The sequence below is a fragment of the Syngnathoides biaculeatus genome, chromosome 8 (genome assembly GCF_019802595.1).
Source record: "Syngnathoides biaculeatus isolate LvHL_M chromosome 8, ASM1980259v1, whole genome shotgun sequence".
NCBI classification, from domain to species: domain Eukaryota; kingdom Metazoa; phylum Chordata; class Actinopteri; order Syngnathiformes; family Syngnathidae; genus Syngnathoides; species Syngnathoides biaculeatus.
Window position 1 is genome coordinate 25427960 of NC_084647.1, and position 24459 is coordinate 25452418.

General features: G+C 39.8%; 1 protein-coding gene across 4 annotated transcripts; it reads left to right on the top strand.

Moving 5' to 3' along the window:
- The first annotated feature begins 1082 nt into the window (after positions 1-1082).
- gpr184 (G protein-coupled receptor 184) lies at positions 1083-22578 on the top strand. Of its 4 annotated transcripts, XM_061827091.1 has the most exons (4): positions 1958-2191; positions 11878-12085; positions 19179-19333; positions 19436-22578. In XM_061827091.1, the coding sequence occupies exons 3-4, from the start codon at positions 19184-19186 to the stop codon at positions 20201-20203; spliced, it is 918 nt and encodes a 305-aa protein (XP_061683075.1). In that variant the 5' UTR covers positions 1958-2191; positions 11878-12085; positions 19179-19183; the 3' UTR covers positions 20204-22578. The 4 variants fall into 4 exon arrangements, with proteins under 4 accessions (XP_061683074.1, XP_061683075.1, XP_061683072.1 ...); XM_061827088.1 differs by having other exon boundaries at positions 1965-2191; positions 19179-22578; XM_061827090.1 differs by lacking the exons at positions 1958-2191; positions 11878-12085 and adding an exon at positions 1083-1142 and having other exon boundaries at positions 19179-22578.
- Positions 22579-24459: the final 1881 nt, after the last annotated feature.

A 24459-nucleotide genomic window follows, 5' to 3' on the forward strand; every position in this document is an offset into this window, starting at 1 on the left:
ACGTTGCCTTCTCTACCTTGTGTAAATACATCTGTGTTCCAACCTGATGATAACTCAGTGTAACACTCTCAGATCAATAGCCACTTCCTTTTGAGAACATCCAGTTTGAAGCCTCATAATGCCAATCATCGGGTGTCATCTTCTCTCAGAATGCCACAGTCGATAACAAGATGAAGAGGACTGTTAAACTAAACCTGCAACAAAAGCAATTACACACATTGTAGTTGGACACGTGATCACTGTAGAAATGTCGAGCTCAATGCTAAAAGTCATTAGAAACCCCCAATAAGCGCTTACGACAATTAGCATTTTGTAGATGGGATGTAATTAGAATTTCAAAGAAATACAAAATCATTCTGTTGTAAAGCTCTTCCTGCCAGTTCTCGAAATCGTACGGATTGGTGTCAACTCCTTATCGCTGCACATGCACGTGTGGAGAAGTGGCACTGATGGTGTAAGACAAAGGAGGCAGCTGTGAAGGAGACATAAAAGGTGAGCCGGAAGCCGTTTGACATTGGCGCGGGGCCTCATGCTCGGTGGCCCACGAGTATTCTTCCTCCTCAAGAGAGGGCTCAAGTGTGCTAATCACAACACAGAAAAACAAGCCACGATCTTCACCTCCACCTAAGAGACGTGTGCAGATTTGTGCTTGGGCATCTTTTGTTCTGCATATTATATATTATATTTATCCAGAGGATTAAACCTTTTCTCAACTATATATCTACAAAAAAAAAACGCTTGGCTTGCGTGACAGTGAAAGTTACACAGTACACTATACATACGGTATGTAAATATCCATCCATCCATCCATTTTCTCAGCCGCTTATCCTCACAAGGGTCACAGAGCATGCTGGAGCTTATCCCAGCTGTCAGCTGGTAGGAGGTGGGGGTACACCCTGAACTGGTTGCCAGCCAATTGCAAGGCACAACGAGACAAACAGCCGCGCTCACAATCAAACCTAGGGGCAATTTGGAGTGGCCAATAAATGTTGCGTATTTTTGGGATGTGGGAGGCAGTGCCCGGGAAAAACCCACGCAGGCACGGGGAGAACATGCAAACTCCACACAGGCAGGGCCGGGATTGAAGCTGGGACCTCAGAACTGTGAGGCCAACGCTTTACTAGCTGATCCACCGTGCTGCAGTATGTAAACAATAAATTCTAAATATAAATGTTGAATGTGAATGTACATTTTTTTTTTTAGCTGAATGCTAAATCTTAATCTTAAATGTTTTAAATGGTGAAATAGGGTTAAATGTTAATGTTAGATGTATAGCTACAGTACATTTATATCCATATCAACATTTTAAATGTTAAATATATACTAATTATGAGAGAGAGTGAGAGATATGTATAAAAAACAACAAAACATGTACTTAACATTTAAATTTAAGATTTAGATTCAGATATTTATTTATCATTTAGATTTAAATGTATATTTAATGATTGAATTTTCGGATTGTACTAATATTGTTCTAAATGTGCAAAAAACGGTCGAAAATTCACACCAGTCATTTTGACTTTGGAGGTAAATGTAAAAAAAAATGTTTTTATTTATAGAGCAAGCTATATTGTAAACCACAACCCATAGACTGGGTCCAAGGGTTTTTTTAAATTAAAAAAATGGACTAACTAGTCCTATCCATTCATGGGGCATTTTGTAGAGGTTTTAGGGTGCACTGCACCCCCCCCATCCCCCAACACCGCTCCCGCCCCCGAAACAACATTGCACACCGTTGGTTGCACTTGAGTAGTTGAGTGCTCACTGTGAACCCTTTTAAAAAAGTATCTTTGCTGTCACTTTCTCGATTTCAATGAATACATTTTGTTACTGTTACTCTTTCACATTGCTCACTAAAACTCTGCGACAGACTTGTACATTATGAATCAGTACACCCACATCCACCTCAAACTTTGTCATCCGACTGCAAGAGCTCGTCATTATGATTCAATTAGATGGCAAATACGTGCTCCGGGTGAGATACTGACATTAGTATGGTGGAAAAATATGCAGCAAGCACTTGCATTACTGTCATATGCTGACAAAACCCATCAGCGTAAAAGTACGGAAGTGTGAGCTGCTGTCATGTTTGCCCACAAAGTTTTGGTTTTCAGTGGTTGTGCTGCACCCGACTGAGCTTCCAACAACTTGTTCTTTTTTATGTAATAACCCTGAAAGTCTGTGGCTGAAGGTAAGTCTTCTTTCTCCTCCGTCCCATGTCACAGAACTCCTACTTAAAATGCACATAGATCTCGGACTGTATACTTTAACCACAATAGTGTCAGTACAAAGTTGTTATTTGGAGCCGTCTTTCGTTGGCTCTCACTGCATTCGGCAGGTGTATGTGATGAAGTTTCTTGTGGGTAATAATTCATGACAGTCATAATCATAACCCAGAACCTCTCAAATTGGCAATGCTGTTAGTTCGAGTTCAAGTCTGCTGTGGAAGTATTTCGATGTGCATGTGCAAATGTAAAGTCCACGACTGTGTTTCATAGTCACAAATTGTAAACAGATTTTCTTCATCAATTATTGTTCCTGCAGAGCCATTTCCCGCCATTTGGCCATTATACACACTAAAAGGCTGCGGCTGTCAGCCCTAATGCCTTTTCAAAGTGACTCATTTACGGCGCACGCGCTTCCTGACTCCAGAAGAACCGTCCCTTCAGGTTGATGCAAAAGTTTTCGTGGAAGTGCCACATGCCTCATGATGTCCACTTTTGACATTGGATCATTAGGGGACCCAAAATCATTCTTATAAACTTTAAGTCCAACAGGTTTAAAGGTAATCATAGATACACCGACAGTGGTGCCTTGAGTTATGAGTGACTGTTTAATGCCACTTTAGCAAAGTTTACTTTCAAAATAGGTACGTACATACGTAAAATTTGTTACACCCTGCGTATTAAAACAATCTCATACTCTATCTTAGCGTTTGAGTCTGCTAGCTTAAAGCTAACACGAAATATGATTGGTCGTGGTGGTTTAACCCTTTCACAAACAAATTGAACACAAACTGTCCAATAACACATGTAGACCGACTATAACAGTACTCACCGTCATATTCTAGATCCTTTGCATAGGACAACTAATACCAGTGTTGTGTTGACGTCAAAAAAAAAAGATGAAAAAATCTCATTGTCATTACTGTACTTTAAAAAAAATTAAGTATAATATATTGGAGTGCTATTTTTCCTAATTGAAATACAAGTTTTGATGTTTTGGGGGAAAACTGGAACCGATTAAAAGATTTATGGCATTTCTATTCATTTCAAAGGCAATTGTAAATGTGAAATGTTAGTTCGAGGCGCGGTCATAACTGACTAACTCTTGGTTCAAATTACAAAGACACGTCTGGAGAGGTCCTAGTTAATTTGAAGCTGGGTTTTTCTCCACTTACCTTCTGCTTTCCTACACTTTGATTTAGAGCTCTTGAGCATTAATGCGGTGTTCTAGATCGCTTCGGGATGGTTTTATATAGAACAGGAGTGACAACATTCATGGCATTTGATATTTTCGAGGTGAAATTGTCCAAAGGTTCAACTGTCTCACTGTTCACAGTTTGTGGCACAGCAACAGTCTTCATAAACTTAGTGACAGTACTCTCATTTATGTACCTGCACTGCCCGCGACCCTTGTGAGGATAAGCGGCTAAGAAAATGGTTGGATGGGTGTACTTTCTAGTCAACATATAGAACTGAATCATGAAGTGATTAGCTTCTGTGAGTTCTGCTGCAAACGTGTTGGCTGGGAGCGGAAATGGAACTGCTGCAATGTTCAGTCATGCAATTGTGAATCTGAATACATGATTTATAAGGATACATGCAGGCAAGAAGTCTGTACTGAACATACTAATCATAAGCGATTCACCGAGGAACAACATACTATACAGTGAATGTCCTACTATGTTTGTACGTACAAAGTAACAATTGGGATTCGGAATGATTCTGAAATTCCAATGTAAAAAGGAATCCCGAATCAGAATCATTGCATTAAAATCAATGCTGGGAAAAGGCAATCACAACATGACGGCAGGTTTAATTGGAAAAGGTTGATCCAACACATGATAAATGAAATTACTTTTCTGTAAGAAGATGTCGCAACTAAAAAGTGCCTCTTTTAACAATTCAGTAGGTAGTCCTCAAACATTCACATGGGATTTTTCACATGTTAGACTCTTATTTTGGAATAGTACATACAAAGAGTAAAAACTCAAGAGTGAAATACAAGTCATCCAGTCGTATTAACATGAATAACGGTCAGGGTGTTAGGGACCGAGTCCAGTGTAAATGAAGTGAATTCACTGTCACCATCCAGTCCTCAAAAGTCAAAAGCAAAAAAATCGTCCGAATGAGGTCTTGTTTCTCCACCAACTTGTAAGTCAGGTCACTCGTATCTCAAAGTACGACTGTATTTTTAACTTTGGGGAAAAAAAAAGCTTGATGACAAAAGAATATGGTTGTAAGTGAAACATCTGATCTAATTTGTGGCTTTGTTAAAATAATGTGACAAGCCTACATTAAAATAGTCATTATTGGTGAAGTCCTGATGCCCTTTAGAGAAAGAGTAACGACATGCTGTAATTATGTTAATGGGACTGTTGAGTGCTATTGGAAAAAGAAATGGCCTCCTAAAACACCAGGTGGTAAATGAGAGTCGTCAGAACACACACTTGGAATCAAGGACAGTCCTTTTTTTTTTTTTTTTTTTTAACAGGACCCTCATCTCTCTTCGCAACTTAAATATTGCCATGTTCTAAGCATTTCATGTCCAGTGGTTATGAATGAGCCATCAGTCCACTTTGGTTTTGGTAATGGCATTCAGCATATTGATGTTTTTGTTTTAATGGTCATTGTAATTGATATTTTTTTTTTCAAATCAACACCATTAACATAATTTTTTTGTGTTCCTGAAAAAAGAACTCGTTGCATGTAACTCACCTCCTTACTTCATTTTGTTCAATCATTGACCACTTACAACTTCCTTATTACAACATTGCATCTTTTCTACAATAAGATAATTTCAACTTGAACTAATTTTTTTTTCATTTCTTGTTTGTACTTCTCGTATTAGAGTATTAAAAGAAATATTCAGTTTAATGTGCCCATTTATGTTTAAACCTGTACATTATTTATGCAGTGGTGAGAGAACGTTTGACTACTGTAATGGATTTTCCCCCGTGATGTATTATTAAAAATCTTGTATTTATTAAATATATATTATTATTTTATGAACACTAGTAAACTACAGTAGTACAACACCAGTTAAAAGTTTGACTGCAGTTTCTCCTGCAATTGAATGCGAAATTGTCCAAAGCTTCAACTGGTACTACTGTACATGTACCAACCCGATTTCAATGAAGTTGGGATGTTTTTGAATATAAATAAAAACAGAATACAATGATGTGCAAATCATATACCTATATATAATTGCATACACTACAAAGAAAAGATATTTAATGTTTAAACTGAAAAACCTTAGTTTTTGGAAATAAACCAGAACTTAGAATTTTATGGCTGTAACATGTTACAAAAAAGCTGTGAATGGTGGCAAAAAAGACTGAGAAAGTTGAGAAATGTCCATCAAACCTTTTTGGGACGTTCCACAGGTGAAAAAGCTAATTGGGGGCAGGTGAGTGCCACGATTCGGTATAAAAGAATCTTCCCTGAATTTATAAGCAAAGATGGGTCGAGGTTCACCTCTTTATGAACAACTGCATGAGAAAATAGTCAAACGGTTTAAGGACAATGTTCCTCAACATACAATTGCAAGGAATTCACAGATTTCATCATTTAGGGTCCATAATATCAAAAAGTTCAGAGAATCTGGAGAAATCACAGCATGGAAGTGGCAAGACCGAAAACCAACAATGAATTTTTTGGGTGGCACTGCATCAAAAACTGACATCAATGTGGAAAATATATTGTCACATGGGCTAAGGAACACTTCAGAAAACCAATGTATGTAATTACAGTTCAGTGCTACATCCGTAAGTGCAACTTAAAACTGTACTGTGCAAAACAAAAGCCATTTATCAACAACACCCAGAAACACTGCCACCTTCTCTGGGCCTGAGCTCATCTAAGATGGACTGATGAAAAGTGGAAAAAGGTTCTGTGGTCCGACGAGTCTATGTTTCAAATTGTTTTGGGAAATTATGGATGTCGTGTCCTTCAGGCCAATGAGGAAAAGAACCCTGCGGACTGTTATGGATGCAAAATTGAAAAGCGATCATCTGTGACTTTATGGGGTGGCGTTAGTGCCAATGTCATGGGTAACTTACACATTTGTGAAGGCACCGTTATTGCTGAAAGGCATATCCAGGTTTTGAAGAAACATGCTGCCATCCAAGCAATGTCTATTTCATGGATTCCCTTCCTCATTTCAGCAAGACAATGCTAAACCTTATTCTGGATGTGTTATAACAGTGTGGCTGCATAGTAAAAGTGTGCAGGTACTAGACTGGCCTACCTACAGTACAGACCTGTCTCCCATCAAAAATGTGTGGCGCATTATGAAGTCTAAAATACAACAGAGACACCAGACTGTTGAACAGCCCAAGGTGTATATCAAGCCAGAATGGAAAAGACGTCCACCTATAAAAGTTCAACAATATTCATGTCCTCAGTTCCCAAACATTTATTGAATGTTGTTAAAATAAAAGGTGATGTAAAACAGTGGCAAACATGACCCCGTCCAATCTTTTTGGGAATGTGTTGCAGCCATAAAATTCATTGTTAATGATTATTTGGTCACAAAACAATACTTTATCAATTTGAACATGAAATATCTAATTTATCCTATATTTAATTATATATAGGTTGAACATGATTTGCAAATCATTGTATTGTTTTTTTTTTTTTTAACACAACACCTCACAATCATTGCAATTGACTTTGTAAATATACTGTAGCCTATAGTGCCATGACAAATTATTTGCACGCATCTCAAAGTCTTACAGTGAAGAAAATAAATATTTGAACACCCTGGTATATTGCAAGTCTCCCACTTAGAAATCATGGAGGGGTCTGAAATTTTCATCGTAGGTGCATGTCCACTGTGAGAGAGATAATCTAAAAAGAAAAATCCAGAAATCACAATGTATGATTTTTTAACAATTTATTTCTGTGATACAGCTGCAAATAGGTATTTGAATAACTGCTAGAATTCTGACCCTCGAAGACCTGTTAGTCCGCCTATAAAAGTCCGGATTCCACGCCATGTATTATCCTTAATCAGATGCACCTGTGTGAGGTTGTTAGCTGCATAAAGACACCTGTCCACCCCATATAATCAGTAAGACACAACCTTGTAACATGGCCAAGACCAAAGAGCTGTCCAAAGAAACCAGAGACAAAATTGTACAACTCCACATGGCTGGAAAGGGCTGTGGAGAAATTGCCAAGCAGCTTGGTGAAAAAAAAGTCAAATGTTGGAGCAATCATTAGAAAATGGAAGAAGCTAAACATGACAGTCAATCTCAATCGGAGTTGAGCCCCATGCAAGATATCACCTCGTGGGGTCTCAATGATCCTTAGAAAGGTGAGGAATCAGCCCAGGACTACACGCAGGACTTGGTCAATGACCTGATAAGAGCTGGGACCACCGTTTCCAAGGTGACTGTTGGTAATTACACTAAGACGTCTTGGTTTGAAATCATGCATGGCTCGGAAGGTTCCCCTGCTTCAACCAGCACATGTCAAGACCCGTCTTAAGTTTGCCAATGACCATTTGGATGATACAGGGGGGTCATGGGAGAACGTTTTGTGGTCAGATGAGCCCAAAATAGAACTTTTTGGTAATAATTCCACTGACCATCTTTGGAGGAAGACGAATGATGAGTTCCATCTCAAGAACACCATCCCTACTGTGAAGCATGGGGGTGATAGGATCATACTTTGGGGGTGTTTTTCTGCACATGGGACAGGACAACTGCACTGTATTAAGTAGAGGATGAACGCGGCCATGTATTGTGAGATTTTGGGGAACAACCTCTTTGCCTCAGTCAAAGCATTGAAAATGGGTCGTGGCCGCGTCTTTCAACATGACAATGACCCAAAACACACAGCCAGGAAAACCAAGGAGTGGCTCTGTAATCAAGGTTCTGGTGTGGCCTAGTCAGTCTCCAGGCCTACACCCAATAGGAAATCTTTGGAGGGAGCTGAAACTCCGTGTTTCTCAGCAACAGCCCAGAATCCTGTGTGATCTAGAGAAGATCTGTGTGGAGGTGTGGTCCAAAATCCCTCCTGCAGCGTGTCCAAACCTAGTGAACAAACTAGACGAAACCTTTGACCTCTGTAATTGCAAACAAAGGCTACTTTACCAAAAATTAACATTGGTTTTCCCAAATACTGTTTAAATACTTATTTGCAGCTGTATCATAGAAATAAATTGTTAAAAATTTTTACATTGTGATTTCTGGATTTTTCTTTTTAGATTATGTCTCTCACAGTGGACATGCACCTACGATAAAATGTCAGACCCCTCCATAATTTCTAAGTGAGCAAACTTGCAATATAGCAGGGTGTTCAAATACTTATTTTCTTCACTGTACTTTTATGCATAGTTTACCAATATGTTTTTCATGTCTTAAGTGAAATAAATGTACAGTATGGATCAGTTTTTAAATGGGGATTTTGGAACAACATATTCAACACTATGTGGCCATGTGTGGAAAAAGTATTTTCCTCACTTTGTTGAATCATTAATTAACTGTGGCTTACCACATTTCTTGACCAGCTGAATTCAACTTCACTGACCACACCCGACCCTGTAATGAAGCTTTTTTGGAATGCGTGGGAGGTATCAAATTCAAAATGAAAATATTGGGGTGTGTGTGTGTGGAGGGGGGGGGGGTGAATTATATATTTACACACACAAGTTTAACATATCAGTTTGAAGATTAAATGTCTTGTTTATTCAGTTGAATCGAAGTTTAAATGGATTTGTAACTGTTCCATGTAACAGGTAACTGTGTACTGTATTCTCATTTAATTTTATTCACTATTTAACTGGATACAGTTAGTACTGAGACTGTATTCTATTCTGTCTATTTTCCAATTTGTTCAAAAGTTTGGGGTGGCCTCCAAAATTTCAGGTTTTGAAAAGGTAGTGCAGGCTTCTACTCCACTTGCTGTAACTGACTTGGATTTTACAAATTAATGCATGTCAGAAAAAAAAAAAAAAGAGTACCAATCCAATCTCGAGAAATTGTGTTTCTTTCCCATTGTAATGCCGCAAAGTGTCTCTCTCTGGCCTTACGCAAGCATTTGCACAAATGAAGACCTCGTTCAAGTAAATGACGACTACAGTGAAAATATTCCTCATATGGATTTGATCACGAAGCAGCTGTGGGAGGGAGAGATGATTTTCCATCTCCTGCCGTCTGATTTATGATCAGTCTTTGTAGCACACTCACTTTGAACTTGTGGTGTCCCGACTGAAGCAAGGAGTCTGACATCACAAATGCTCCCGTGTTTACCGTGTCAAAATAAAAGCAACAGCACTTGGTGTGAAGTGACAACAAACACATTACTCAATAAATACCTTGCTCACAGCAATTATTTTGACTGCAAACAATAAAAAACAATTAAAAAAACTGTTTTCTTACAGTCTCCATCAACTGTTGGTGGAACTGTCAATACCCGCTGCCCCAGGATGTAAATGCTGTATTGTGGACTTTTTCCACACAATCCTTCCCACAACTTCATCCAACTTTGTAAAGCTGCTTGGAGCAAGGAACAAGTCGAAATTATTACTTTTTCAATTTAGCAGTTCCATAAAAAGTGATACTATCATTGTTATTATTATTGTGCCCTACAATCTAGATTCAGAAAACTCACTGTGTGGAGTATTATGAACTAGAAGAATGGTTTAGGATAGTTATTTACAAATAACTCATATGCGGAATGTATTTACATCACTGCCCTGAGCAATTAGAATAAAATACAGTGGTGCCTTGAGATATGAGTTGAGTTTGTTCGAAAGCAAATCATCTGTCCCCATTGAAATAAATGCATTTTCCATTAATTCATTCCTTTCTCCCAAAAATCTTACCAAAAGAATTTCAATTTTTTTAAAAAAGAGAAAAACATAACTCATTTACATTGTACTTTGTTAAATGGACATCATATTTCTCTCTCGGGTGTATGCACCGAGCCCACCCGGGAGCATTTTTTTTTTTTTTTTTTAAGATATGCAGTTGTTCGTATCGATGATTTTTCATTAGCTGCTCTATGACAGTTTGCATTGTTTGTTAGCATAAACTAAAGAGACCTTCCTAAGGCAATGATGTGTGGTTTCTTGAAATATAAAATATATTGATGATGAACAGGAGTTGTGAATGTACACAGAATAGTGGGGAGCCTACACAAAGTGGTGACGAAGTCTGATCGCTAGTCGTGGATCTTTTCTCTTTGGGTTTGATTTAAGGAGATACTGAATGGTTGGTGATAAATTGTGTGTCCACTAACTCTAACAGATTGCACGCATTATATCGCCAACGGGTATAAAAGTGGTGGAGACAGCTGTATTCAAAAGAGGATTTGCTCTTTCAGTTCCTGAAGGATTCATTCTTGGGAAATGGGGTTTGCATTATAGAAAAGAAATTTGGAGTGTCATTATACTTACGACATTGTGTTTATTATTTGTGACAGGATGCCTGAAAAACTCCCATGGGAGAGGTGAGCAACAATTGTTGCAGTGTGCTGAAACGACACAGTTGTGGGGAAATCCAGAGTTAAAAGGATTTTTGTCATATTCTACGTGATATCGCACGACTCCTTCTTGTGAATGACTCCAAGTTAGCCCAAAAGCTTCAAAATTGCTTTGTTGCATCGTTCATATATCGAAATAATTTTTGTGTCTGGCATTTCAAAACTGTTTTCCTAAACGAAAACAGGTCCATTCTCCCATCGGTTTTCATTTTGAAATCACTTCCCGGTCATGAGTAAAAATCAGCTCGTGCAATTGGTCTCAGCTTTGGACCTAGTCCTCCTGGAATGTGCAAAATCAACATCTCAGCACTTTTGCTCATTTGCTGACGCAATCCTGAGTGTGCTTAGTTAGTACATCAACTTTGACATTGTTTGTGCGAGCAGCCAGGTTTGCGCAAACTTTGAGTCCATCAGGCCCCAAGTTATAGTGAGTCCAGGGTTCAGAGGGAAAGAGCTGGAATTCTGGTGGAGCCCCTCTGCCAGGAGGCTCGGCTACAAGGGGTTAAACACCGAAGAGAGGTCTGGCAACAGAAGCCAGGCCAAGGTGTTGTGCAGCTTAGGATCTCGGTGTGGATCGTTTTGCTGATGAACGTCTTAGTGTCACTGACATCTGCTACGGAAACTGAGGAGAGTTGAGCAGCGGGCCGCTCTGCGACCCTCACCATGGCTTTCATCACTGGTGGCCAACCCAGCGTCTACTTGTCACGCGGAATAGACCCATAATGAAGACAAAGTGCCACGAACAGCAAATGGATGAGTACATTTTCACTTTTCAACAAGTAACAATAGCGAAGGAAAAAAAATTGTCAGTCTTTTTCACCTTGGCGGGAGGTCTTAGCTCTGCTACACGCTTTTCTTTGTAAAGGAAACGCTTTTATTATGACTGATCACTGTTGTGTTGGCTCTCTGTGCTCACTGTGGTCATAAAGTTGCGGTCGCTAAGATCCTCATTTGTGCCACTTAACGAGAAGTGAGCCCTTAGTGGGTGGGAACACAATGTCTGATCACTTCAGGTTCTCTTCACTGTGTAAGTTAAATGTGGCTCACATCTGTTGCAGTCTGATATCACTCCCAGCCCCCCACACCCCGACTCACCCGTGCAGGACTTCATTCTCCATACACGTGTGCAAAAAAAAAAGACATCCCTCCTTCCTCTTTTTAGCACTCCCACCTCCACACGCTCCTCTCTGACATTTCGACGGACGGTAGACTAAGAGATGACAGCCAAAAGCTTCTAATGTGCCGGAGCCCGTTGCCATGTGGGATGATTCTGGCTTCATAACAGCAGCTTAAAACGCGGATGGACCTGGTCTGGACTTGACTTTTGACTTCTACAGAGAAGACACGACGGCATCCAAACATATCAGCAGGTGAGCTCCTTACTGCTAGAAAAGTTTTTCTTGGGGCAAATTTCTATCAAAAGACGAAAGGAGGGAACCCTGGAATCTCACCAGAATGTACAACTGGACCAGGACACACATGAAGCACGTTTGTCTTTGGTATTTGAAGGCAAACGATTACATCTGAATCCATCCATCCACTTTGTGCCATTTACCCTGTTTAGAGTTGCGGGGGGGAACCTGGACGCCATCCCAGAATACTCAGACCACACATTAAAGAGGCCTTTGAATCACTGCAATACCAGTAAATAATGATTTACCAAACAAGTATTACTATTTTAATGTACAATTTTAAGAGTTAGATTTAGTTATGATAAAGACAAAATTTGTTTCATCACATATTAAATGCTGGAGAAAAAAATCCCTTCATATCGTGTATAAACGTGTAAACTACGAAACTCAATTATATTCCAACAATACGTAAACATGCATTAAATGTTGTCCTTTTCGTAACGTATAACAAACGAACTGTTGGCCAGCAACTCTCATCACATTTTTGTCTTGACATTTGTAAGATTTTGTTTCTCATCAAATTTCAGCTCAAGTCTTGTAATTTACAAAAATCTACTCACACGACTTCATTCTCGTAACATATATTATAAATATATTTTGTTGTTATACTTCAACTTTATTCTAGTTACAGTTCAAGCTTTTTCATTGATTTTTTTTACTCCTAACATTATTTTCTGAATATTTTATTAACATTACCTTTTTGTATTGTCATGACTTAATTCTGTACTTAATTTCTCAGTTACTTTTTTCTCCAAATAATACTTTTGCATCTTAAAATTACAACTTTTTGGCAGTATAACTGTACATTATTCTCTGTTTTATTACTCAGAGTATTCCCACTCTTCCTTTCAATATGGTGAAATCATTTTCACAAAAGTACAACTTTTTTTTATTGTAATCCAACATTATTATTGTGAAATAAGGCTTATTTCCCCTTTGTTAACATTAAAACCTTTAAAAAAATAAAAATTAGGACTTGATCATTTTCAGGGTTTTTTTTCCTTTTCAATGTGCCCCCCCCCCCATATTCCTTTGTCAATATCCAGCATGAATTTACAGTAAATGTTGTTTAACACAATACAGTTGTATGGTTGAGAATATCATGGAAATGGGCTGTCACACAAATAAGTTTGAAGGAGGTTTAGGCCAAGAGTTTCGCTCTTTTCAGGCTTCACTTGCTAACAACAACTGGGTTTAGTGGAGTTTACAAAATTAACAAACACTTATTTGGCTCACATGGACAAGAAGAGCAACGAAAAACAGGCCTCAGATGCCTTCGATATCCAAAAAAACAAAAACAAAAAACATGTAAGTAGCTTTTTACCATGAACAAAACAAAAAGAACTCAAGAAAGAAACGGAAATACGTTATAACACAAATTAACTTTTTCCCCCTTACCCAGAAAGTAAACAGAAAAGATGAGTCAACAACCATTGAACTATTTTAGACATCATTTGTCTGCAAAACTTTCCAGGAACAGCTTGGGCAGTATCCCTACACACACGCACAAACACATACAGACGGTGCATAATATATTTGCTGAAGATGCGCCGGCCTCAATGACTTTTCCATTACTGGCTTTAGATAGGACAGAGCTTCTCTGGTCTGGACCTTAATGGCATTATATGCTTCCTGGATCTATGAACACATTTAGAACAGGCTTTCATAATTCAATCCAGAGAAATGATGTTGGATCTATGTATAACTCTTGTGAGATGTTTGCTTTAAAATAGCAGCCACATCACCAGTTTCAATACTGATAGTAAAATGACGAACAATGTTGTATCTGACTTTGTGGTTTGTAGTAGTACTGGAGTAGTTGAAGGCGTGTCTGCGTGAGAGGGTGCCTGGTGATTGGAGGAGAACTCGGAAATGAATATGGTCAGATAAGTTGTACAACCTAGAGCTGGTGGCTTTACTTGCGATACTAATCAGTTAAATGTGCAGGTCAAATGCAGTAGAGTGGGTCAAATAAAGCCATGCAGGACTCTAGCTCAGGACTCCATCAGGTATGAGTTCTTAGTCCCATGCTGTCCATTCAATAACTTTAGGGACTGAGCACAATGCTTTTTATTTTTATTTTTTTTAGTTGTTTTAATGATGTTTTATGCACACTTTGCAATAGAATGAAATAGACAAATAGGCACGACACAGTATGGGAAAACCAATTACAAACTAACCCCAAGTAAAAAAAAAAAACTATACAAAACAAAAATATCTAATCTGTTATGGGTGGAGCGTGTGTACAGGTGTTGGAATCCCTGAAGCCCATCTAGCGCATTTTATGAGTGGCAATATGTGGTCTGTGTTGTATCCACTCGGACTAGCTGTGTATTTATTCGAGGTGTCACAAGGCACATATAAACATTTTAACAACTTGTTTATCTGTCTTAAATCCAAAGTTCTGTTGAGTTGTCACGCTCTAAAAATAGCTTGTACGTCTGGAGAGTAGTTTTGTAGGTTGAAGTGCATTTCTTTACACCAGAAAAGCGGGGTTATTGCGTGGATATTGTGGATGTAGATAATTTTGTAGTCGTCCTCTCACATTAGCTGCTTAGGTGGATTGAACTGTAGACCGTGAATGCTTTGTTTGGCGACAAGTCAGCCGGGCTTGGTTCCAGCGCACCTGTATGTAAGTAGGATAGAAAATAGATGGATGCCATTTTGTACATACAGTAATTTAATTAAACTAAAATACACAAGTACGACAGGTTTATTTCAGCTGTTGTTGAAATTGGTGATTTCAAAAGTACCGAAATTTCTCGAGTATAATGCGTCCTGAAGTGTATTGCGCGCCCCCAACGTTGACCTAAAAAATCAGGAAAACCATTCTACCAATGTATGATGTGCAGAACCAATTTGCTGCTACCCATATGATTAAAATAGGAGTTATATGTATTTATATTTTGTTAGGTTGTTAGATTGTATTGTTTTTAAAAAAATGTCTGTACAATAATCACTAATAATAATCATTGTGCATGTTGTAATGTAGCGGTAATATAATCTCGGGACAGGCCACAGGACACGCTTGTCCCTATCCCTGTAATTGTCAGAACAGAATCCCTCAACCAACTAAAATAAATGCTCAATGATGGCATAACATTTTATTAATACTGTTGATAACACATATTACAGTCTTAAAAATATAAACTATTTAACACTGCTAATCAAACATTGCATTAAATATTTGTGCATAAAACGTTTATGCATAGTGCAGTTTGTCCTCTACATTCCGCATACTTGGCCAAGACTTCAAAAGAAGCACCTGACTCATCTCCAATCTGAAAAATATCCATCGTAGCTACCTTTGGTGCATCACTGTCGAACTCATCATTGATGACTTGATTCATTATTGGTGGTTCCTGCATTCATGAACAGTGATCCCATCTTCGACCCACATCATGTCATCCATGACGTTTGTGAGGAAACATTTTTTGAAACCCAAGAGTTTTGGTGTCACGTCCCATCGGAACGAGAGTAGGACCCAAATGCAGGACTAGGACGATGCAAGGTAGTTCAAGGAGAAGCGTTTATTATATCCCGAGGTCGGGGATCGAGCAGGCAGTCCGGTGCAGAAGCGGTAGTTGGGACGTCGGGCGAAGAGAGCAGGTGAGCGGGCAGGCAGGAGTCGGTACACAGGAGAACGATCAAAGCAGGCAGAAGTATCAAAGGAGTCAGGCTTACAAGGTTGGTCGGAGAACAGGCGAAGGTCGGTACACTCGGGTTGTCGATCAGGGATACCGGAGCACTCGAACGGGACATGAAGCTCAACGCACTGGCGCCGGCCAGTCGTCATCGGGGTCATATAAATACACAGCGTAATCAGGTTGCATGAAGCGCAGGTGTGCACCTCCCAATCAGCGCAACCGAGCGGACACCCGCACAGCCCGGGCTGGAGCGGCAGGATCATGACATTTGGTTCCTCAGTGTAGCCTTTCGGTCTCCATTCGGCTCAGATCTGTAGCAGCTTTCCTATGGTGTCACATGGCTATCAAAACAACGAGAGCTCAAACTACATAGAAACGAGTGTAATAGGCACATTTTTTTAAAAAGTGACCATTTCAATTGTGTGTGTGTTGTCCTGTTTTTTTTTTTTTTTTTTTTTTTAATGTCCCCATGACGCTCGTATTACGTAGTTTGAGCTCACGTTGTATTGCTACCCACCTGAAGCCATTGAGGCGAGCTATCGTTGTTTCGGACTGCGGCGCTACTTCTAGGTTGGCGGCGTCATCGGCACGAGTGATGACATATTTCTTTGAAAAGCAGCTGCACAATTAGCCGGTGTAGTCGACATTTTTTGTCTTTGCTTAAGTTAGAACAAACTCACGGGCCTTTGGTGGAGTAGCATCAAAGATGCTACGCTAACGATCGTAAATTGTAAGCTCCCCGAGGAGCTCAGAAAGCTCAGATCGGGGGTGCAAATTACCATAATATATATAAATGTGTAACATAAGACATTGAATATCATATCGAAATGTATATGTATACCGTTTTTTTAACACTCTATGGACATGTATATATATATATATGTATATATATATATATATATATATATAAATATATATATATATATATATGGACCTGTACTTATACAATCTGATTGTTCTTCTCTTTTTTTCATGTATAATATAAATATATACATATATATATTTTTCATCCATACCTAAATATAATGCACTCTATTAACTTTTTGAAAATATTTTTAGAAAAATTTGTGCATTATTTTTGAGAAATTACAGTACTGGCAACCAGTCAGTCGGAGGCACTGGAGAACCTGCCTGTGGAACCCAAATCATTTTTGGATTCTAGAAAGGTTAGGTTACTTCTAAAGTACACACACCAAATGTTTGGTACTCCTGATGTTGGATGAAAGTCCAAGTCAACAGTCCCCCTTTGGTATTATGTACTGTATGTATGGGGAAAATTCTTGGGTAGCAACTGGATAAATTTGTGTGTAACAATTTGCTTAAAGCTGAGACAAAAAAGTGACGTATCTTTTGCGAACGCCAAGTAGACGCTACTACTACGATCCCCTTGTACGCACCCCTTTGCAAAAGCACTCGATGGGTGGTCTTGACCCAGAAGGTTCCCAGATTATCGAGGGGAGGTTTCTTTGGTATTGAAACACACGCTCACCTGATTTCCCATCCAGCTCTTTCACAAATGCTTGACGTAGATGTACCTCATATTGGAATTAACGACAAAAGTCTCAAAGACAATGCTAACAATAAAACTTCTGGTGATATTCAATTATGCTTTCCTGGAGTTTGGATTTCAAATTCTTGTCTTTAGAATATTTTGCCCAGGAAGCGACTCAGATTAACATCTGAGATGAGCTTGCATAACAGACCACTGCTTGGTGATGATCTCATCGTGCATCTCTTCTGGTCATCAGCGTCCTAATTCGGCGATTGATTCATTTCGTGCAGTGAGGTCCTTAAATGTACTTTGAGCAAGCAAAGCTGCGTCTCGCGTGCTCATCCTAGGAATGAAAATATATTTAGTGACCCTGCAGTCATTTTCTGGGAGTCTATGTAAATGAACATTAAAAGATTAGTCAGTGTTCAAGTCACTGTTCTTCTCAATAAACAGACAAAAAGTCTTCCTGGAAAAGTACAAGCTGTAGCATAAATGGCAAATTAGAAAACTAAAACGGGGATTTGTAGGAATAAGACAGAAAAAAATGTTAGGTCACTATAGCAGTGTATAGTAGAACAGAATGTTACATATTTTTTTGGAGAAATCAGTACCTTTGAGCATTCATGGGACAGTATTGGGCATCACTGTAGCACTGACTGAGGTCGTGGGTTCAAATCTGGACTCCAGCCTTCCTATGTGGAGTTTGCATGTTCTCCCTCTGTTGTGTGGGTTTTCTTCGGGTACCGTGGCAGACTTAAGGTTTTCTGCCCCATAAAAAAAAACAAAACGATGCATGGTAGGTGAATTGAAGACTCCAAATTTTCGATAACCTTGAATGTGAGTGTGAATGATTACTTAGCAAGCAGTTCAGAGTATACATGGCTACTTCCTCAGAGACAGATGGGGTTGGCTTCAGACCCTGGTGTCGAGAAGTAGGACAGAAACTCAATGGATTGGTTCGAGTTACGGCCTGCCCTTGTGAGGATAAGCGGCAAAGAAAATGGATGGATGGACAGATATCCATTCATTTTCCAAGCTGCAAGGGTCACGGGGGTGCTGGAGCCTATACCAGCTATCAGCAGGCAGGAGTCAAGGTACACCCAGGATTGGTTGTCAATCATTTGCGGGGCACAGACAGCAGTCACACTCACAATCGCACCTGGTGGCAATTGAGAGTGTCCAGTTAATGTTGCATGTTTTCAGGATGTGGGAGGAAACCGGAGTGCCTAGAGAAAATTCCCACAGGGATGGGGAGAACATGCAAACTCTACACAGGCGGGGCCGGGATTTGAACCCCGGTCTTAAGAACTGTGAGGCCAACGCTCTATCTAGTTGCTCCACCTGTGCCGCCTCATTTGATATTAGACAGAGCATTTTTGTTTGGCTGTCCTACACATCTACAGCATTGCGACATCATAAAACTAGCTGACGGTCGGGCACTCAAAATGTTTTTTTTCCAGAACTAGAGCATTCAGTGAGGTAGATCAGCAGTGAGGCAGACTTTGCTATTGTCAATGACCGATCAGCCTGATCAATGATGGCACCTGTGCATTTTGGCAAAATGCGCACACACACACACACTGTGGACTGAGCCACACCGTGAATAGAGAAAAGCAAATCTTGCGCAAAGTTGTTTACCACTCATGAAAACTAGTCAGTGATGCCCGCACACATTGCAACTGTCTGGTCGTCCTCAGCTGTGTAACTTGTGTACGGTTATTTGATAACTTTTATTTTCACTTCACCTGAGTGGAGGTGTGTCTAAAGCTTTCTTGTAGCTTTCTTGTAACTTGCAACTTCTGTCAGCATACAAAAACAAAGTCACGACTGACCACTAAATGTTTGGATATTCTGTCGAGATCCCTCGTGTGATTCTGTCTAACTGTTTTTTCTTGTTTTGTTTTTACACCAGCAACAATGAACGCGACCGAGGCGGGAATCACGACTGCGGTGTGCGTTAAAATCGGCGACAGCATCATTAGCGACCTCCTGATGAGCGTCTACATTCTGGCCTTCATCTTTGGCCTGATCTTCAATATCTTCACCCTGGTCCCCATTTTGCAACAGGTGCGCAGCCAAAACATCCTGGGCATTTTCCTGCTCAGCCTGTCACTCTCCGACATGCTTTTCATCTTCACAATGCCTCTCTGGATCAACTACTACCACCAGGACCACCACTGGAAGCTGGGCGTCATGTCGTGTAGCGTGGCCGGGTTCTTTTACTACTCCAACATGTACATCAGCATCTACCTGCTGTGTTGCATCTCTGTGGACCGCTGCCTGGTCATAACGTACCCGTTCCGTTCCAAAACCCAGCGGACGTCGTGCTGCGCCTGGGCGCAGTGCGTAAGCGTCTACGCGGTGGTGATAGTGCTGCACATCATGGTGCTGTTCCAAGACAACCTCCCCGACGCCCACGACAGCCGAGACGACCGCTGTTACGAGACTTACCCCATGGAGAAACCCGTGGCTTTGTTCAACCTGCTCCGGGTGGGCATCGGCTTCCTGCTCCCCCTGCTGGTGCTGGCCGTCAGCTACTGGAAGGTGCTGGCCACTGTGGGGCAGAGTCCGGGCCTGAGCGCCCAGGTCAAGAGGAAGGTGCGCATGCTCTCCTTCGGGGTGATCGGAATCTTTTCGGTTTGCTTCGCGCCGTACCACCTCCTGCTGCTGGCGCGCTCGCTCGTCTTCTACCAGGACGACAAGAGGGGGCCCGACGGCATCTACTGTCAGTTTGAGCAGAAGGTGCACTTCGCCTTCTCGTGCACGCTGGCTCTGTCCAGCCTCAACTGCGTGGTGGACCCCGTGCTCTACGTGCTGGTCAGCAACAGCATCCAGGACGATGTCAAACTCTGCTGCAAAAGGGGGAAGAGGACACAGATGGATGCGTGTGCTCCTTCCAGACAAAACACAGAAAAGTTGAAAAATCATTTGATATGAACGCGCTTGTTGGTGTTCCTTCCATAATCTCCGGGTAAAGTGGGCTGATGCTTTGAAAGTGTCACATTACCATATTTGTCCAGTCCCCTCGCCAAATCCCTCAGTATCTGCTCTATATGGATTAGGAGCCTGATAAGATGAGATACGGTACATCCACTGGTACAGTAAATAAGTGATGTATGAAGTTATTTTTTTTTAAATGCTGACAGTAAGACAGTGATGCGTTGAGATGTGAGTGACCCGACTTGAAAGTTTTTGGAGAAACAAGCCATCATTCAGACGATACGTATTTTTGATTTGACTTGAAAATACTAACTTGAGTGCTGTATGGTGGCCGATGTTGTCCATATTTTTGGCAGACGTGAACTGAACTTAGTTCCGTTATGCCTAATGAACGTTATTGCGAATGCCCTCATTCATGTGAACGCATTTTTTTATTTCCTCATTAAAAAAAAAAAAATATTTAGGCAATATCTTTTTGAGAAGTTGGTGATGGTTTAGTGGTACACTTGCGTTACTTTGGTGTGGGCATCGGGGGTTCAGAAAGAGTCTCAGAAAATGGATGGACGGAAAATTTAAAGGGGAATTTTTCTCATTACAACTTTCATGGCTGTTGTTTGAAAGGTGGAACTGATAATTGATATTTCCATTTCAAAAAAAGAGAGGGAATTTGAGAGAATTCTATTTGTGTCATCGAGGAACAAATTGAACTCGTATCTCAAGGCACAACTGCATAATGGGTTTGCAAACTTTTTGGGGCCACGGACCACATTTTTTTTCCCCCCAAGGAATGGCTGCTTTGAAACTGGAGGGTTCAAAATGTCAAAATGATTGTTTTGTTTTGTTGTTGGAGAAATCCCAATTTGCTTCCCACAAATGCTTACAGCACTTATGTGATTTGTCACAATCAGATTTTTAAATTGTCTCAAAGCTGAGGGCATATAAGAGTCATTAATTTTACTTTTGTTTCATTCGCGCAAGCAGTTCCCATTTGCAGGTCTTCCCTTTTTTTTTTTAAATAAGAAAACATTTATTGTAAATTATTTTGTGGACCCCCAAGCTCCACCACCTCGCAAGTCCAGGGGACTCAATTTGAAAAGCAATGACAAACTCACATATGCTCAACGTTTCTACTGTATGAGAATTTTGTTTGTTCTTTTTGTTTATTAATGCTCAAGCGTTCTCTTGAACATCATTAGGCAGAACTCTTATACATTTCGCATGTTTTGTAGGTGTGATCTCAGGCTTGGTGAGGGTTGGTGGCCTGATGCCTCCAAAAAAATGTTCCCCTTTAAATTCTGAATTTAAATTGAACATATTTGTACAGAGAAACATGTTTGAAAACAAATCATTAAATGCATTATACATTAATACAACTCAACTGTACTTAATAAATATATTGCACTGGATTAAAAAAAAACTTCAAGGCATTGAAGCATGTAATCTGCATATTGAATATCTGTTCGCACTGTTGCTATGGTTACAAGACTGAGAACTCGCCTCCCCTATCTGAACTTTGAGGACCATTTTGACCACTTGCCATTACAAAGTTGGGATGAGATGACCTGTTGCCACCTTTCAGTTAATGTTTGGTGTTATTTTAATTCATCCACCCATTTCCTTAGCCGCTTATCCTCACAAGGGTCGCAGGTGTGCCGGAGCCAACCCCAGCTGACACAGGGCGAGTTGCAGAGTACACCCTGAACTGGTTGCCAGCCATTCGCAGGGCACATAGAAACAAACAGCAGTCACAGTCACAATTACACTTTGGGGCAATTTGGAGTCTTCAGTTTACCTATGTGCATGATTTTGGACTGTGGGAGGAAACCGGAGCTCCTGGAGAAAACCCACGCAGGGATGGGGAGAACATGCAAACTCCACACAGTTGTGGCCGGGATTTGAACCCCAGTTCTCTGAGCTGTGAGGCAGACACTCTAACCTCACTGTGGATTCTATTATCATTATTTTAATATTCACATAAATTGTGATGCACCCACAAGCCAATCTACCTGCTTTTTTTCTTTAAGGAAAAACCACCGACCTCGAGATGCTGGAAGTGCATGACTGGACATGTTGATAATCTTCTTCTTCATCTAAATGCAGTACAGTGTGATTAAGACTTCAGGTTAAGTGCAGACTAAGAGAGTTGAATGCAAATGGAGATGGAGGATGTCATTTAGCCACCGCACTTCTATACACAATAAGCAATCAAGAATGCAGCAAAGCAGCCAGTTAAGCAGAAAATGGCGGCCTTTTGGCTTGCATGCATGCACTTTTGTCAAAATGTTAAACTATTAAGATGATGTACAGTCCTACAAAGAAAATACAGAAGTCGAAATTGACCTGAAATTCTTGCAGAAAAGTACCAAAATAAAAATCTGTCATGACAAGCTAATAAAAAACAAAAAAAGAGACGATTGAATATTTTTATTGTTGTATGTTATATTGTACTATTAACAGTTGCTGGTAAAATTTCCCTTTGCATTCGCATTACAATCATCTCTAACCTGCAGCATTACCGGTAAAATGCTGCCTTGAGTTACAAGTTTTTTTTTTTTGTTTTTTTTTTAACTTAAGAGGTTGGCTGATTATGTTCTTATTTCAGATCTGAGCAAAAAAATTTAGACCTCTGTGCGCTTCAAACCCCTCCCACTCAATAATGCCAGCATATTTCATAACATCAAGCCCCCGTCAAGTGCCGTTTGTTAACCGGTGGTGGTGGTGCAACACCAGTTGGTGCCGCTCTTGTTTGTAATATATTGTAGTGTTAGTGATAGTAGCGTTGCATTGACTATGTAGTTTGTTATATTATTATACAGTATATACTTGGAGTTGCAGTAGGCTTGGTCGATTCTGGAAAAAAAGTCAAGATCAAGATTATTTTGATTGCTTTTGAAAACGTGGTTAGTAAATAAGATTATTCATTGATTTCAATACAGTATTTAACACCGATAACTAAACTTTAAATGCCACTTAATCAACAACCAGAAAATAAATTAGCAATAGTTAAATACACAGGAAAGACAACACGTGAGAGATTCATACAAGCAACAAAGGATGTGTTCAGAGTGTGTTTACAATGCAGGAACTTGCATACACAATGAATTTGGTTTTCTTCGATTATAACAGTTTAAGGATCATCAGAACCATCCATCAATCCATTTTCCAAATCGATTCTCCCCAAAAGGGTCACGAGAGCCAAAATAGAAATCAGCATTAAATTTTGATTAATTGCCCAATGCTAATTTCCAGGTAGTGTGGCGAATTACTGTGTTATTACCATGTTTTTTTTTTTTATAGTCCAATATTGGTTAATGTGATTTCTGATTGTGAAATGTGGAAACAAATTAAGAAAATGCAATGTTTGTGTTTTTTTTAGGAGGATGTGGAAGAGGTTAAATGTATTTCTATTCATTTCAATAGTTAGTTCATTTCAATAGTCTTTTAAGATATGAGGGTGAGCATGGAACAAATTAAACTTGTATCTCAAGGTACTCAAGTGCTGTATCGAAATGGTGAATGGCAAAAACAAGAAACGTCGGAACATGAAGGCGATATACAATGAACGAACAACACAAGGTCATCTTGGATAATGAAGAACAATCGGGGTGAGGTGAGTACAACGCAGGGTGGAAACTCTCTCATACACAAACACACATGCACACGCACGCATGCACACAAGCAACAATAGCTTATCATTGCAGAGAGAACATTATCAGATGAGAATAAATCAATCAGGAGTTGGATTTTTTTGGCTTGCTTCTGTTTTGTATATATATATGTTTTATAACCCCTGTTCTCTTCTTATGGAGTTGCTAAGTATTTACTTCAATTTAGAAAAAAAATGTAAACGTCACCCCGTCTCAACTCCCATAAAAAAAAAAAAAAAAAACGTTGATCCATCTTGAAAAATGTTACAGATGTATTACATTGTGTACAAGTTTTGCCTTGATTGTGGTAATGTGACTCCACCAGTTCTTGCTTGTGAGCAACAATGCAGAGTTGGGCTGAAAACGTTTTATTGACAAACTATTTTGAGACGGGAGTTCTTTATTATTATTTATTATTATTATTATGAATCAAAATGAAACCAAAACAAAAAAAAAATGCTCAAATGACAAAGAGGAGCAGCCTGTAAAATCGATAAATCCTGTTATCGGACTTCTTGTCTGGGTATGTTGAAGCTTAAGTGCCCATAAGTGCACTTCGAATGCAGCTGCAATGTCATTACTTCAGTAATCTACCGGCACTGTAGA